The 14,054-nt window shown below is 52.0% G+C and overlaps 4 protein-coding genes across 4 annotated transcripts in view; 2 read left to right on the forward strand and 2 right to left on the reverse strand.

Annotated features, from left to right (window-relative positions):
• BBA_01652 (major facilitator superfamily transporter) overlaps positions 1-695 on the reverse strand; it is a gene marked incomplete at both ends in the record, with an annotated part of 2,020 nt that extends 1,325 nt beyond the window's left edge. The window contains 2 exons of the mRNA XM_008596749.1: positions 6-487; positions 627-695. Of these exons, the coding sequence (XP_008594971.1) occupies positions 6-487; positions 627-695 (551 nt within the window). The remainder of the gene's footprint in view (positions 1-5; positions 488-626) is intronic.
• Positions 696-1,569: 874 nt separating this feature from the next.
• Positions 1,570-2,530, reverse strand: BBA_01653 (DUF1275 domain protein; the record flags this gene model as incomplete). The annotated part of the gene is made up of 2 exons (XM_008596750.1): positions 1,570-2,162; positions 2,266-2,530. The coding sequence occupies 2 exons, from the start codon at positions 2,528-2,530 to the stop codon at positions 1,570-1,572; spliced, it is 858 nt and encodes a 285-aa protein (XP_008594972.1).
• A 1,812-nt stretch (positions 2,531-4,342) lies between these two features.
• Positions 4,343-6,070, forward strand: BBA_01654 (oxalate decarboxylase family bicupin; the record flags this gene model as incomplete). The annotated part of the gene is made up of 3 exons (XM_008596751.1): positions 4,343-4,720; positions 4,823-5,162; positions 5,361-6,070. 3 exons carry the CDS (start codon positions 4,343-4,345, stop codon positions 6,068-6,070), a joined length of 1,428 nt encoding a protein of 475 aa, XP_008594973.1.
• A 3,917-nt stretch (positions 6,071-9,987) lies between these two features.
• Positions 9,988-12,130, forward strand: BBA_01655 (sulfate permease; the record flags this gene model as incomplete). The annotated part of the gene is made up of 3 exons (XM_008596752.1): positions 9,988-10,321; positions 10,384-11,279; positions 11,327-12,130. The coding sequence occupies 3 exons, from the start codon at positions 9,988-9,990 to the stop codon at positions 12,128-12,130; spliced, it is 2,034 nt and encodes a 677-aa protein (XP_008594974.1).
• Positions 12,131-14,054: the final 1,924 nt, after the last annotated feature.

Consider the following 14,054-nt stretch of genomic DNA (forward strand, 5'->3'; position numbering starts at 1 on the left):
CTCACCGCACACTTCGTTCATTGTGCCTGTACCAAAACGTCAGGTAATAAATCAAGCCCGGAAACAGTCCCGCCTCAAACATGCCCAGCAGGAAGCGCACGGCCGTGACGGCGCCAAAGCTGCGCGCGGCGCCCAGACACATGGTCATGGCGCCCCAGCAAAACATGAGAAAGGCGAGCCACCTGCTCGGCTGGAGCTTCTTGAGCAAGATGTTGCTGGGCACCTCAAAGACGGCGTAGGCGACGAGAAAGACCATGAGCGCAATGACGAATTGGTAGTCGGTCATGCGGGCCGAGTGCTGCATGTCGTCGCCCGTCGACGAGTTGAGCACCTTTGCGTTGCCAATGTTGGCGCGGTCCAGGAAGCACAGAAAGTAGATGCCGGCGCAGAGCGGCACGATGCGCAGGTCTTGCCGGCGGACGAGGCGCTGCTCCTCGGCACTGGGCGGCTTGGAGGAGGCGGCGGCGAAGCCATCCTCGTGGGCGTCCTGGAGAGGGTCAGCTTTAATTGTTTTCTTCTGCATTCACGGAACAAGGGAAAAGAAAGGAAGATGAGGAGGGAGAGGAGGAGGGGTAGAATGACGCGAAATTTTTCAATGACGCGGATTTGGCTCGGAGCTCCTTTACCTCTTTGACGACATTCTTTTCAACGTCGGCTTGATCCGACGGGACGGCGTCCTCAATCTTGGGCGGCATGGCTTTTGTGTGGTAGCACGCGCGCAACGACGATGGGCCTCTTTTGGCAAGCGTCCGTCGTTAGTTATTTCTACCTTTCCGGAATTGGGGAAAAAGGGAAAAAGGTTGCGGCAAGAAAGAAAGCCAAGTCTTTCTTGCTCCCCTCTCTAAAATATTACAAGCTCGGTGGATGGACCCTTGCTCACTTTTTTTTTCTCCCTTTTTTTTTTTTACTCCAGCGTCCGGTGTCCGGCGCCAAAAGATGGGGAATGCGGGGAACGGATCCAAAGCCGTCGGGTGTTTTGACACTGTAACTCGGAGATGGGTCCGGCTCGGCCAAGAAAACAGAAAGCAGAGGTAAATTAGCTTCGGAAAAGTAAATGTTGAAAGTTGTCGGGGTAGAGCGTAAGCACGAGAGTTGTCTGGGGTGTATTGTGGTCCAACTGGGGAGGAGATTGGTGGCTGGAAGCTAATCTGATGTCTAATTTCCGCTCGATGAGCTAACTACTGCGTATTTCCGGGTTTTCGTATAAGATGCGTTACTTGGCACGCAGAGTCCAACTTTGGAAGAATGGCAATGCTGGACCTAGGTCAATTTTTGCCTATCTGATAAATGCACCGAGATGCTCTGCAACTGGCCCAGTCAATGTGCAGATCGGCTTACCGAGATGGCAGCCAACACCCAAGTTGGCCTCTTGACAGAGAAAGCCAAAGACGCCTATCTAGCTCGGAAACTGAGTCAAATGTGTAGACTAAAACTCAAGTTGAATAGATGAAAAGTCCTATGAAGATGAGTTTTACAATCTTTATTCTTCTTTTCTTTTTTTTTTTTGCCTTTTGAATTTCTAAGCTCTAGCTATCATCTAATCACCATATACATGTCTGCATTTCTAATCTACTCTTGGTCCTCTTCTGGGTCCGCGGGCCAAAAAAACCAAATAACCGCCATAAAAAACTTCAACGCCGCCGCCGTCCACAGCGCGCCCTGGATACCCACCGGCGAGTGAGCAAATATGCCGCCGAGCACGGCGCCAAGCAGCAGCATCAGCGGGGCCGTGGCTCTGCGGTTGCGGTCGACGTTGTCGCGGCGAAAGAGGTCCTGGTCGGAGAAAAGATCGCAGTAGATGCTGGTGAGGACGACGCTATTGAGGGCATTGTAGCGGAGGGCGCGGCTGGTGACGGCCTGGCCGCAGCTCTGAAAAGCGACGAGGGTGAGGGGCAGCAGGACGGTCCAGGAGACGTCGTCGTCGCCGGCGGGGGGCCGGTTGAGGGTGACGATGAGGGCGGCGGCGACGGTGAGCAGCGACTGGGCGGCAAAGGAGGCGCAGAGGACCCAGCGGCGCGAGGGCGAGAAGCGGCGGTGGAAGCGCGCAAAGAGAAAGGAGCCGACGCAAAAGGCGAGCAGGGAGATGCCGGAGCGGTAGAGGCGCGGGTTAATCGGGGGGTAGATGATGGAGGCGAGGCCGAGGGCGACGAAGACGGTGTTTCCTGGGAGGGAAGTCAAGGTGTAAGCCAAGAATGACGATAACAAGTTCAAGGAGGGGGGAATTTGGAAATGTGGGTGAGTTGGAATAGGGGAAGCGCAACTTACCAGTCTGCATGGAAACAAAGGCGCCCCATACTTGAGTCGAGGCGCTGTCGAGTAGGCCAGTGACGACGTAGCAAAAGAGAAGCATGAGATCGGCCCATGACCGCGAGACGTGTTCATTGAGCGTTTTGCGAATGTTGGCGACGCCGGGACGGCCGGGAGACGAGTGCGGTTTGCCCAGCAGCGACTGGCGCTCGGGATCGGAGCCGTGCCGGAGAACGTGTCCGTTGTCGGCGGGCCGCGAGGCTGCGGTGCCGTAGCCTGCCATGTTGCGCGACGAGAACAGCCAAAGACTGGAAAGACGTAGAAAAAAGAGGGGGCTAATAAAGAAAAAGAAGAATGAAGTGAGGATTGAAAAAATAAAGGGAAAGGTGAAGAATTGAAGCGTGGGGGGGAAGGTGCTATTATTAGTATTTTGAGTCTTGTGACGAGTAGACAACTTTTGCGCCAGAACGTGGAATTGGCACGCGTGCGCTTTTGCTTGTCCGAGGCTAACTAAATAATAAAAAAGAGACAAAAAGTTGGGTTGGCCCGCGCTAACTGGGTGATGATAGGATGGGCGGGGATTGTCGACAAGAAACCGGGGAGTTTGCTAACGCGAATTGATTTTTTAAAACGGGGATTTTGCCCTTGTTCAAAGCTCAAAAATGGGGAATTGTAAAAAAGTTGGTGCGGAAAATGGTTCGATTTTTTGGTAGTTTTGGGGGCAAAGTGGTGCCCCGTGTCTGGGGCTGCGGATGAAGACGGGGAGAATTGGGAAAGCAATAATAATAATAAAAAGTTGTCGCGGCTTTATAAGTTGGACGAACTGTATATCTTGAGTAGGCAAATCAATACTCGAGCATATGATATTTAGTTATGGAGATGAAGGATGGGTTGGTCTTGATGGCAGCGGTGGTAAAGTGTAAAATAGTCGACGACGACAGAGAAGACGACGGTGAATATGTGTAAAAGTGCGCAAAGACGGGCATCTATATGAATTTAGTATATGGCGTCAATGAGACTCTTTTCAAGTTGCTGCGTCGATCAAACAAGCCAGCTGCCACATGGAAAAAATATTAAAAGAAGAAAAAAAAGAAAAAAAAAAAAAGGAAGAAAGCCACCAAGAAGCCGACTTTACCACTTTTACAGTACTTGAGTACGTACCTGGGTACGTAGGTACTTGTCAGAACCCGCTCGACCGCTGAAGCGGTAGCCGGCTGCAAGGCTCAACCCCACTATAAGTTGTGGGTGCTGAGGTGTGTCCGGACTTGGTTCGGCGGACAACGGGCAACGAACGGGCAACGAGGGGGGTGGACTTTTTTAAACTCTGCCAAGAAGTGAATAAATGGTTAGTTATGTAATAACCGGAGCGTTGTGTACGTAGTTTTATGAAATATGTGCGCGTATCGATGCCCCCCCCGGTTGCGGGTGGCGGCACTGGCTGCAACGCCCAGGTGCCGCTTTATCCATCCATGATGCTGCTGCCTCTTTTCTACATTCAAACCCCCATCATCATCTTGCCGTCCATCCCATTCCAAGAACGCCACGTTAGCCCGCCCACCCAACTCGATTCATTGGATGCCCGCGTTGGTTTTATCATTCAGGCTGGCACGCTTTGGGCACGAGGCTGAATTTTTTTTTTTTTCTAATACACATCATTTCCTCTTCATTTTCTTCGTCATGTATTCCTCCTCTTGGCCTCGGCCTCGCTCTTCCATCGGAGCTTCTTCTGAACTCCGGTGCGACAGCGACAAGCGACACCGCATCCCGCCCCCCACCATGCCGACCTCCCAACACCCATACTAGATAGTGACAGTGACATGTAAAACCCTCGTACCTACGTCAAGCAACCTAAATGCTCAAACCTTGCCGCAAGACACGGCAACCTCGTAGCTCGCTTCCAAAACACTCCATCCTAGATAAGAAGCTTTCCGCCTCGTACAAAATCTTGCCAATCTCTTTCTTTCTTTTTCTTTTCTGTTCATCTTCCCTTCCTTTCTCTCCTGTAAACCCTTCCCCGTTTCACCCACATCATCACTTACATCATACTTGCACCAGCGACTTTACGAAAAAAGCTCGACAGCACCCCCCCCCCCCAATGAAGCTCACCACTACGCAGCTGCTCCTAGCCGGCGCCGCTGGCCTCTCCGGCCTGGCCGCCGCGCTGCCGCACAGAGACAGCCCGCAGCAGCGCTTCCTCAACGGCCTGGCCCTGCCCGACAAGTACGCCGCCGCCGGCGGCCGCCACCGCCCCTACACGCCGGGCCACCGCGACAAGCTCGACCGCTACGTCGACCCGGAGCAGGAGAACCTGGATCCCTTGCCCTGGCGCAACGGCCAGGGAGCCACCGTCCTGGGGCCGTATAACCGCGACCGCTCGCGCCAGAGCCCGGACATGGTGCGCCCGCCTAGCACAGATCACGGCAATGTCGCCAACATGCGCTGGAGCTTTACAGATTCTCACACTCGAATTGAGGTACGTAGCTTGAACTTTTTTCTTTTTGGTATCCAATCCAATTCAAGCTGGCTCCATCAATTTTTTTTATTTTTTTTTTCCTTTTCTTACACAATTTCTTAGGAAGGCGGATGGACGAGACAGACGACGGTGCGCGAACTCCCTACCAGTGTCGAGCTGGCTGGCGTCAACATGAGACTCGACTCTGGCGTCATCCGTGAGCTTCACTGGCACAAGGAGGCTGAATGGGCCTATGTGCTCGAGGGAAGCGTCCGCGTCACCGCGCTCGACTACGAAGGCGGCAACTTTATCGACGACCTCAACAAGGGCGACCTCTGGTACTTTCCCAGCGGCGTCCCCCATTCGCTCCAAGGCTTGGGCGAGAATGGCACCGAGTTTCTGCTCATCTTTGACGATGGCAGCTTTTCCGAAGAGTCTACTTTTATTCTGACTGATTGGCTTGGTATGTGTCCCATCTTTCTCTCTCTCCCCCTTCTTTCTCTCTCTCCCCCATCTTTCTCTCTCTCCCCTTCCTTTCTCTCTCTCCCTTCTTTCTCTCTCTCCCTTCTTTCTCTCTCTCTCTCTCTCTCTCGCTTCTCGCTTCTCGCTTCTCTCTCTCTCCCCTCTCACTTATATCGACTAACACACACCCCGCTTACAGCTCACACGCCCAAGAGCGTCATTGCCGAAAACTTCCACCTCGCCCCCGAAGTCTTTGAGCACCTCCCCAAAAGCGAAAAGTACATTTTCCAGGGCTCGCAGCCCGGCTCCGTCGAGGACGAGCGCCCGCGCGGCCGCCACGTCAAGAAGAGCCGGTACCAGTTCACGCACAAGCTGCTCGACCAGGCGCCCAAGAAGACGTCGGGCGGCGAGGTGCGCATCGCCGACAGCAGCAACTTTGCCCTCTCCAAGACGGTCGCCGCCGCGCACGCCGTCATCCAGCCGGGCGCGCTGCGCGAGATGCACTGGCACCCCGTCGCCGACGAGTGGTCCTACTTTATCCGCGGGCGCGCGCGCGTCACCATTTTCGCGGCCGAGGGCAACGCGCGCACCTTTAATTACGTGGCGGGCGACGTGGGCATTGTGCCGAAGAACATGGGCCACTTTGTCGAGAACATTGGCGACGAGCCGCTCGAGATGCTCGAAGTCTTTCGCGCGGACCGGTTTCGCGACTTTTCGCTGTTTCAGTGGATGGGCGAGACGCCGCAGCGCATGGTGCTGGATCACTTGTTTGCGGATGACGAGGAGGCTGGTCAAAAGTTTTGGGAGAGTGTGCGGGATCCTAACAAGGACGAGATTACTCATCCGGGCAAGAGCCTGTTTGACAAGGACAACGACGACGATAACGACGACGACAATGAAGAGTTGTAAAGGGCAAGGCAGCTTTTTTCTTTTCTACGGGTATTGGTGTCTTTTTTTTAAGCTACGGGTATTGATGTGCCTCTTTTCTAGCTACGATTTATTGGTATGACTAGTGTTTTGTGTTGTAGAATATATCTCATCTTGTGCCTTTTTTTTTTTCTTCATTAGAAAGGGAATCATCTTTCATGGCTACATGCACGCCAAGCCGCCAATCGAAAAGAAATGCAGTATCGTCACCGCCAATCGAGCTCGGTGGAGCTTACTTTGCTCGTGTCGCCACGAAGCCATGTCGCATTGCGGGCCATGAATAGAAACGTGGTCAGCCCGTCATGCGGGACAAGAGGAAGGTTCCGAATAGCATGGTGGAGAGCGGTTAAAAAGTAAGTATGGCAGATGAATTACCTTTGGTGTCATCTAAACAAGAAAAAAAGGTCGGGTGAATGGGCTCTCTCTCTCTCTCTCTCTCTGTCCTCGCTCTCGCTCTCCCACGTCAACCACGTCAACCACGTCACAGCGAGTCACTATAATGGGTAATCTATTGGAAAGTGGAGGGAACTATTGCAACCGGAAATTCGTTGCCGACGTTGCACAGCAGCGACGGGCTGGATAACTCACTCTTGGTCCAGCCTGATTGTCGCACAAGCAGCCTGGACTTTTTCTGCTTGCGGGATGCCAATGTAGGTCACATTGCAGACAGGCTATCGGAGCAAAACTCTCAGCATGAGCTTTCCATTGGCTCGACATTTTTTTTTTTTTTGAGACTATAATAAAGTACCAGTTGCCAGCAAACTCCTTGTTAGTTGGACGTGACTCAAAAGAGGAGTCTAATAATAAATTCCCTCCTACGGTCTGAGGAAGCGACGGCGGTTGCAGAGTTAATTAGTGGGATTTAATTAGTGGTATTTGCCCAAATGATCAACAATTGCGGCTGCCACGAATACCCCGGATAACGCACTCGCAACGCGCCGAGCTGGGAGCCATTCTGCAGGTAGGGCAACACAGCAGGCAGGTAGGGTAGCATACAGCGCATACCTAGGTGCTAGGTAGCAGGCCTAGCAGGCATGGCAGGCATGGCAGACAGGGACCACAGCCAACTGGTCACTTCTTCGTTATCGCATCATTCTAGTCGCAGCACCTTTGATACATTGGATAAACAGCTGCACATGCTGACCGTCTTTTCTCCGGCAGCGGAGTGTACGTGACTACACTCAAAAGACTGAAACATGGCCTACTGACCCCGCGGTCCGGGCATTTCCACACGGCAGGGACTTTTCAACAAGACGGCTTGGACGGCTGGTAGAGTTGGTTTCCGGCGCTATTTGCCACAAGCCTACCTACCTTTCTGCCCTCGGGACCAACTTGCCAAGCAAGAAGCTCTTGAACCTAGCGTTTTTAGCTCGGGCGTGCGCACGCCTCAGAATAGACGTGGGGGAACAGGTTCCTCAAGCCGTACAGTGAGCGCTCTTTGGGATATAAAAAAAGTAACTAGCTGGGGACGCCACTGATGCAGGCTGCTTGGCCATAGTTACTGGTACATGATGGTCCAGGGGATCGCTGCCCACCACCTGGAGCCTTGCCATTCAGCAGCCATTCAGCAGCCATGGAGGCTTGACGCCACCAACACTGTCAAGATGACCGAGTTTGGCAAGACCTGCCTCGCACAGTTGCAAGGATCTCGGTGTGAATGCTGCCTGAGAGTCTAGACCCCGGGGAATTCTTCATATATTTTATCAACTACTATCAGTAACCCATCTCTATACATTTAATGCGTTTCAAAAATCAGTTCATGAGCATACCTAGATAAAGTACCTTCCGGCAGTTACTGACAAGAATACCTTATCTATTGGCCTTGTCGGTGTGTATCGACCAGCCTGATGGGTGCCGCAAGGGCCATCCATGATGAGATGATTTCGGCGAATACATTTATTTGACAAAAAGTGCGGGGAAGGAGCAAGTACGGGCGTCGAGGCGAGGCGAGGTGGGCAAGTGGGTGACTTCCCTTCTTCTTTTTTTCCACAAGCCCATCGGCCCCCTTTTCTTTCTCTGGCAAATGAAAAATGTTCCGATGACTTGTTTATTACCAACAAGCTCTACTTGTTCATGGCCAACATGGCATGGCGTAGCATGAAAATAAGAAATCGACGACAGCTCGTCATCTGACGACGCCTCACCATGTCCGGACAAATCTCGGTGTCGCCAGCCTTGTTTGCTTGCTTGCTTTTTCCCTCTCTGTTCATCACGACTTTTGTTCTAAAGATACAGAAATGTCTGGCACTGAGCTGTCCTTTCAAAGGTACTGCTGCTGCTGCTGCTGCTGCACTTGCAGCCTGATTCATCATAACCGGTCCCGTGCACCGCCAAAGAACTAGCACACCCTACGCTACGGTGCACCATTACACCCCCCTCCGTTTCCTTGCTACTCACCAAAGTTACCTGGTTGCCTGGTTGCTTGGTCGCCAACTCTTGCTGGTCCAACATGTCCCGGCCCCAAAAGTCGGTTAGCACGGCACAGCCTGGAGCCGCCAATGCAACGCTGAGGCTACCAAACTAATACTGTTCCTGTGGCCTCGTATTGCGCTAGGGGTGCGAGTGCATTCTTTTTTCTTTTATTGTTCGCAAGCCTTATTGCTTGAATGCTACCAACATGGATGCCCATGCAGCCTGCATGGTGGGCTCCAATGCGAGACAAGGACGATCCGAGTATGCCGGCCGTCTTGAAGCAATGATCGCCCTATGCTTGCTTCCCCGGGGGGGAGAGCCCACTTCAGTGGCATAATTCATGTAGTCTCTCTTGTATTTGCGTCAAAGAGGCTGAGATGTTATTTAGGCTTGGATTTTGGCTTTTTGAATCAACAGCAAAGGGGAGCCGTTCGCGCAACAGAGCAGAGCATCATTGGACGAAGAGCAGCTGGTGGCTGCGCCAACAAAAGCCTTATCTTTTTTTTTTTTTTCAACTTCACTTCCTCCCCCGCCGTACGCTATACTTTTGAGGTGGCGGTGGCGTGCGTGGGTGTAGGTGTGTGACAACGATGTTGCCTTGCCGTTGTGCTGTCCGGGAGCTGTTTCTCATCGGGCTCCATTGTGCATTGATGAAGTCTCTCTCTCGTCTGCCATCGGTGCTTTTCCAGACGAGAGATGGGGGGGGAAGACATACTTCCGTCTTCGTTACCACTGTCGTGTTCGAAACAACGGACTAGTTTCGATTGCGCCGGCCATTCGCCGGAACCGGTTCTGCAATGAGCCAACCCTCGAGTTCATGAGCCTTGTCAGTCAAACCGTATGAAATGTCTCGGTCATCACAAGTAGACAACGCTGGTGGCAGTTGTCCGAGGCGCAACTAACAGGACGCCATTCTCAAGGATCGTCCTGCTGCGTAACCTCGTCTTGCCCCCCCTCCTTTCCTACCGTGTATCCGGACACCCCATTGCACCCTCTTCAGCAGCCTACCAGTAGAGGCAAAACCTGGCGTCGCCATGGACGTGTGCCGCCCCTGGATTCCGGCGGCCGGCGTGCCTGCCTTTTTGTGTTGGTGGTGTGCGCGCGTGGCTAGAGATGGCTGAACCTTGGCCGCGGATGATTTGGTTGGCTTGCCCGTTTGGTCTGCTTTGGCGTCACTGCTTGCGAGTGGTAATTTGTCCGCAGTGGTCGGTCGGTCTGTCGGGCTGGCTGGTTGGCTGGCTCGAGCTGTCTTGACCAGGCAGCGTGTATGGCTGCTTCCCCTCACGCGCATCTTGCTCGTATCCATCAGATTGTCCCTATAACAATTGGTGGGCGTCCATCAAACCAGTCTCTTCTCCTGGTGATGTATATGTTTTGTGTTTCGAGGCTGCAACTCCAACACAGTTCATCTTTGCACTCCCACCTTGTCAATCTTGTGCGTCTCTGCACCATCCTGTCTTGTAAAACATCAGAGTGGAACTCTGATTATGAAGTTTACATCAAATCTCCGCAACAATATCGCCGAGTCCTTCCGGACCGACCCGAGTATCAACAGGGTCAAGGGCTGGGTTGAGCCTGTCCGTCGCCGCTTGCCCTCAGCCACTGCGGAATATATCGCTGAAAAGCTTCCCGCAGCTCAATGGCTGCCGCATTACAACTACAAATGGCTCCTGCAAGATGTAATTGGCGGCATTACGATTGGTGTAATGCTCATTCCGCAGGGCCTCGCATATGCCAAGATTGCCAATATTCCCGTCGAGCATGGACTCTACTCTAGTTGGTTGCCCTCGGCTCTCTACTTTTTCCTCGGTACATCCAAAGGTGAGCAACACTTGAGATGACACATGCAAATAAACATGGAAATAAATAACAAGAGAGAACAGAGTTGTCCTCTGGTCCCACGTCGATTCTGGGTCTCTTTACGGCCGAAGCTGTCGCGGACCTGTCCAAGCATGGCTATGCTCCCGCCGACATAGCATCTGCACTGGCCTTTTTGGTTGGTGTCTTTGCATTGGCCATGGGATTGCTCAAACTCGGATTCCTGCTCGACTTTGTGTCTGGTCCAGTCTTGACTGGCTGGATCTCTGCCGTGGCATTCGTAATTGGTCTTGGTCAAGTGGGCTCCCTCGTTGGCATTGAGACAGGATCCGGCACCGTTACCATCTTCAGTGATATCTTGCGCCACTTGAACAAAATCAAGCCTCTTACCTTGTGTATTGGATTGACAGGAATTGCAATGCTCTATGCGCTGGAATGGGTAGGCAAGCTCTGGGGTAAAAAGAGCAAGTGGCTCAAGTTTATGAGCACCAGCCGTGCCGTCGTCGTTCTCGTCATCTACACTCTCATCTCGTTTCTTGTCAACAAGGACCTCAGCCCTAAGCAATACAAATGGAAAGTCACTCAAGTCAATACACACGGACTGCTCACACCACACACCCATGATAGCTCGCTCATCCAAAAGATTGCCGCCAAGTCCATTGCTCCACTCATCGCCATGGCTGTTGAACACCTCGGCGTTGGAAAGGCATTTGGTCTACGCAACAACTATAGCATTGACAAGAGTCAGGAGTTGGTGTTTCTCGGGGCCTCCAACATTGCCAACAGCTTCTTCGGTGCCCAGCCGTGTGGCGGTGCCATGTCACGAACTGCGGTCAATTCGGAATGCGGCGTCAAGAGCCCGGTCAACTTTTTGTTCACGGCCGGTTTCATTATCCTGACACTATATGAGCTTGCTCCTGCATTGTACTGGATCCCCAAAGCGACTCTGTCCGCCATTATTGTACGTCTCATCTTGCCCAACTTCAAAGTAACTACTAATAAGCGCAGATTATGGCCGTAGCTCATCTTGTTTCTTCTCCTCGGCTCTTCTATCGCTATTGGAGAATGTCCTTCATTGACTTTATCGCTTCGATGCTCGGATTCTGGGTCACCTTGTTCACCACGACGGAAATTGGTCTTGCCGTTGCCGTTGGATTCAACATTGTCTACACATTGATCCGCCTCGCGTTCCCAAAGTGGACTGGTCTATCTCACAAGGATACCGAGACTATTCACTGGTCTCCACCAAAGCACCACCAACTGAGTGACGGCATTGATGTTCCTGCTGAAGCATATCTGGTTCGATTTACCGAAGATTTGTTGTTCCCCAACGCAGAACGTGTCAAGAACTCCATCGTCGAGTCGGTCAAGATCCAGTTTGAGCCCGCCGCCTCTGCTGCCCACGACATCCTCTCCCAAAACAGGGCCTGGAATGTGGCCAGTTCTAAACGCATCGAGAAAATTCGGCGCAGGAAGAATATCATTCCACTCAAATGCGACGTTGTGCCTTTGCACCATGTGGTGCTCGACTTTACAATGGTCGGGTTCATCGACGTTACGGGGCTGCTCTCATTGATTGAGCTAAAGATGGAGCTTCGACGCTACATTGGTGCAAATCTACAATTCAGGTTCATTAACATGGTCGACGAGGTTCACGAGCGGTTCACAAGGTCCGAATGGCAATTTGCCCGACAGGGAGAGCAGAGGACTGGGGAAGCAGATACCATCTACAATTCACTCGAGGCGGCATTATTCCACCGCGAGGGCGACGAAAAGTCTGATGGCGTATCAGAAAAGGCATTGGACGTGTGAGTGGGCTCCTACGGTGCAGGTCGAGCCAACGGCGAGCTGTGGCTGCAGGGTTACCAGTTTTGCGGTTTCTTTATGATTTACGACGGATACGATATACTTTGTTTTTTTTTTTTCATCTTTGAGGCTCGAGTGCTAATATATTCTGCTTAACTCACACTTGGGTGTGCTTCTATGATAAGGCTGGGAGTAAATTAAACTATCATGTCTTGGCAATGTCTGGGCACGAGGAAATTCTCCGACCCAGCTAGCTGGTCCTTGTTGGCAATGAGGAATGTCCGCGGCACGTCGTTTACTATCAGGCTCCGGTTATCAAGGGATCAGGCAAGTTGGTCACGCGCGTTATTACACAATAAGAGCAAAAGTTCGCCTGCATTGGTCACCTCTCTTCCCCATCTTGTTAGTTTAGCCACAGATTGTGGTCGGGACACGACTATTGGCGTTGGTGTCGTCCTTTGTGATCAATGCCGAAATTCGTCCGAATTGACACAAATTGATTGTAATCGTGATTCATTCGGCCACGCGTATCGGCAGTTGCGCATGACTGAAGACGTTTTAATTATGCATACTTTTTTGCTCTGCGGCAAATGATGTATTGTAGATGAAAGGAGACCCCGACGGATTGTGAAGCCACATTTCTCGGTGGCGTTGGCCCTCGGAAAGCAATTCTGAAGCCCGTATTCTCACACTGTATTATAAGCATAATTTAGAAGAGCAAAGATGCAGTATACATGATATTTTCTGGGATACAAAACAAATTTTTACATGGCGACACATTCGCCATTTTCCTCACTTTCACGCGCCCTACGGTTGAGCCTGCGACAAGATTTACACTTGGTCATTGCCAGCGGCCGTTTCGGTGACAAATGTAGCGCCGAAGGAAAAACGCCACTGCGGGGGATCGCCCTTATTTGCAGCCAAGTTAAAGAGCGGCGCGAGAATTCATGGAGATGGAACAAGCCCCCCCAAACCCACTCCCCTCCCGACGCCCTCAAGCCCTGTGCCACTTGCGCACTAGTTATGGAAAAGCTCGAAAGCCGAGTTGCGGGGAAATAGGGCGCTTTTCAAGCTGTTACTAACCTGTTAGTTTGTTAGCCAACTGGCGTTGTTGAAGGGCGCCACGAGAAGGGGTGTGTGTCTCATGTATGTAAATTCGCAAATTCAATATGCCAACGGACAAGGAAGAAGAAGAAGAAGAATGACTTTACAGGGACGGCAGTGGCAAAAAAATTAAGAAAAAAAAATGACAGCTCGATTAATGTAGCGCAGCTGGTCTGGCACCACATACACGCAAACTCGTTCTTGGCACTCAACTTTTGTCCAGCAAATAACTGCAAAAAGGCCGAAACCCGGGCAAAAATTTCCGTGCTGCCAAACGCTTCGGGCAACGAGCATGGCCGCTGCCAACACGGGGTTGGTAAATAATAGCGGCGACGTTACCAGGAGGAGACTTTACCGCTGTAATTAGCCACCAGAGTCTACGAGTAGCCCCGGCATTTCCTCGGTTTTTGCAAATCCAAAACACCAAAAAAAAAAAAAAAAAAAAAAAAAAAAGAACAATGGCAGCTTGGAGCCACAATCGCCAGCGCATTCCGCCGTTCTTTGCGCGGATGGGCTTTCACCGAGGGTGGAAGCGGGCCACATTAGTGTGCGAGATGCAGTCGACCGCAGAATCATGGGCTGTTGACGGCGGGAGGGACAGTGGACGAGGCGGCGTATGGGTAAACGGTGATGGAGAGATTGTGCAGAGATTCGCTTGTTGGTGGAAGCAGTAGCGGCGGCGGCGGCGGCGGCGGCGGCGGGAGGGTTGGAGAAGAAGGTGATTAGTGAGGAGGAAGCGGCTTATACGTACAATTATGAGGGTAATGCGGTAGGCCTTTCTGTTTTTTTTTTTTTTTTTGTTTCTTTTTCTTTTTAACTTTGTTGG

This window comes from Beauveria bassiana (genome assembly GCF_000280675.1).
Source record: "Beauveria bassiana ARSEF 2860 unplaced genomic scaffold BBA_S00003, whole genome shotgun sequence".
NCBI classification, from domain to species: Eukaryota; Fungi; Ascomycota; class Sordariomycetes; order Hypocreales; family Cordycipitaceae; genus Beauveria; species Beauveria bassiana.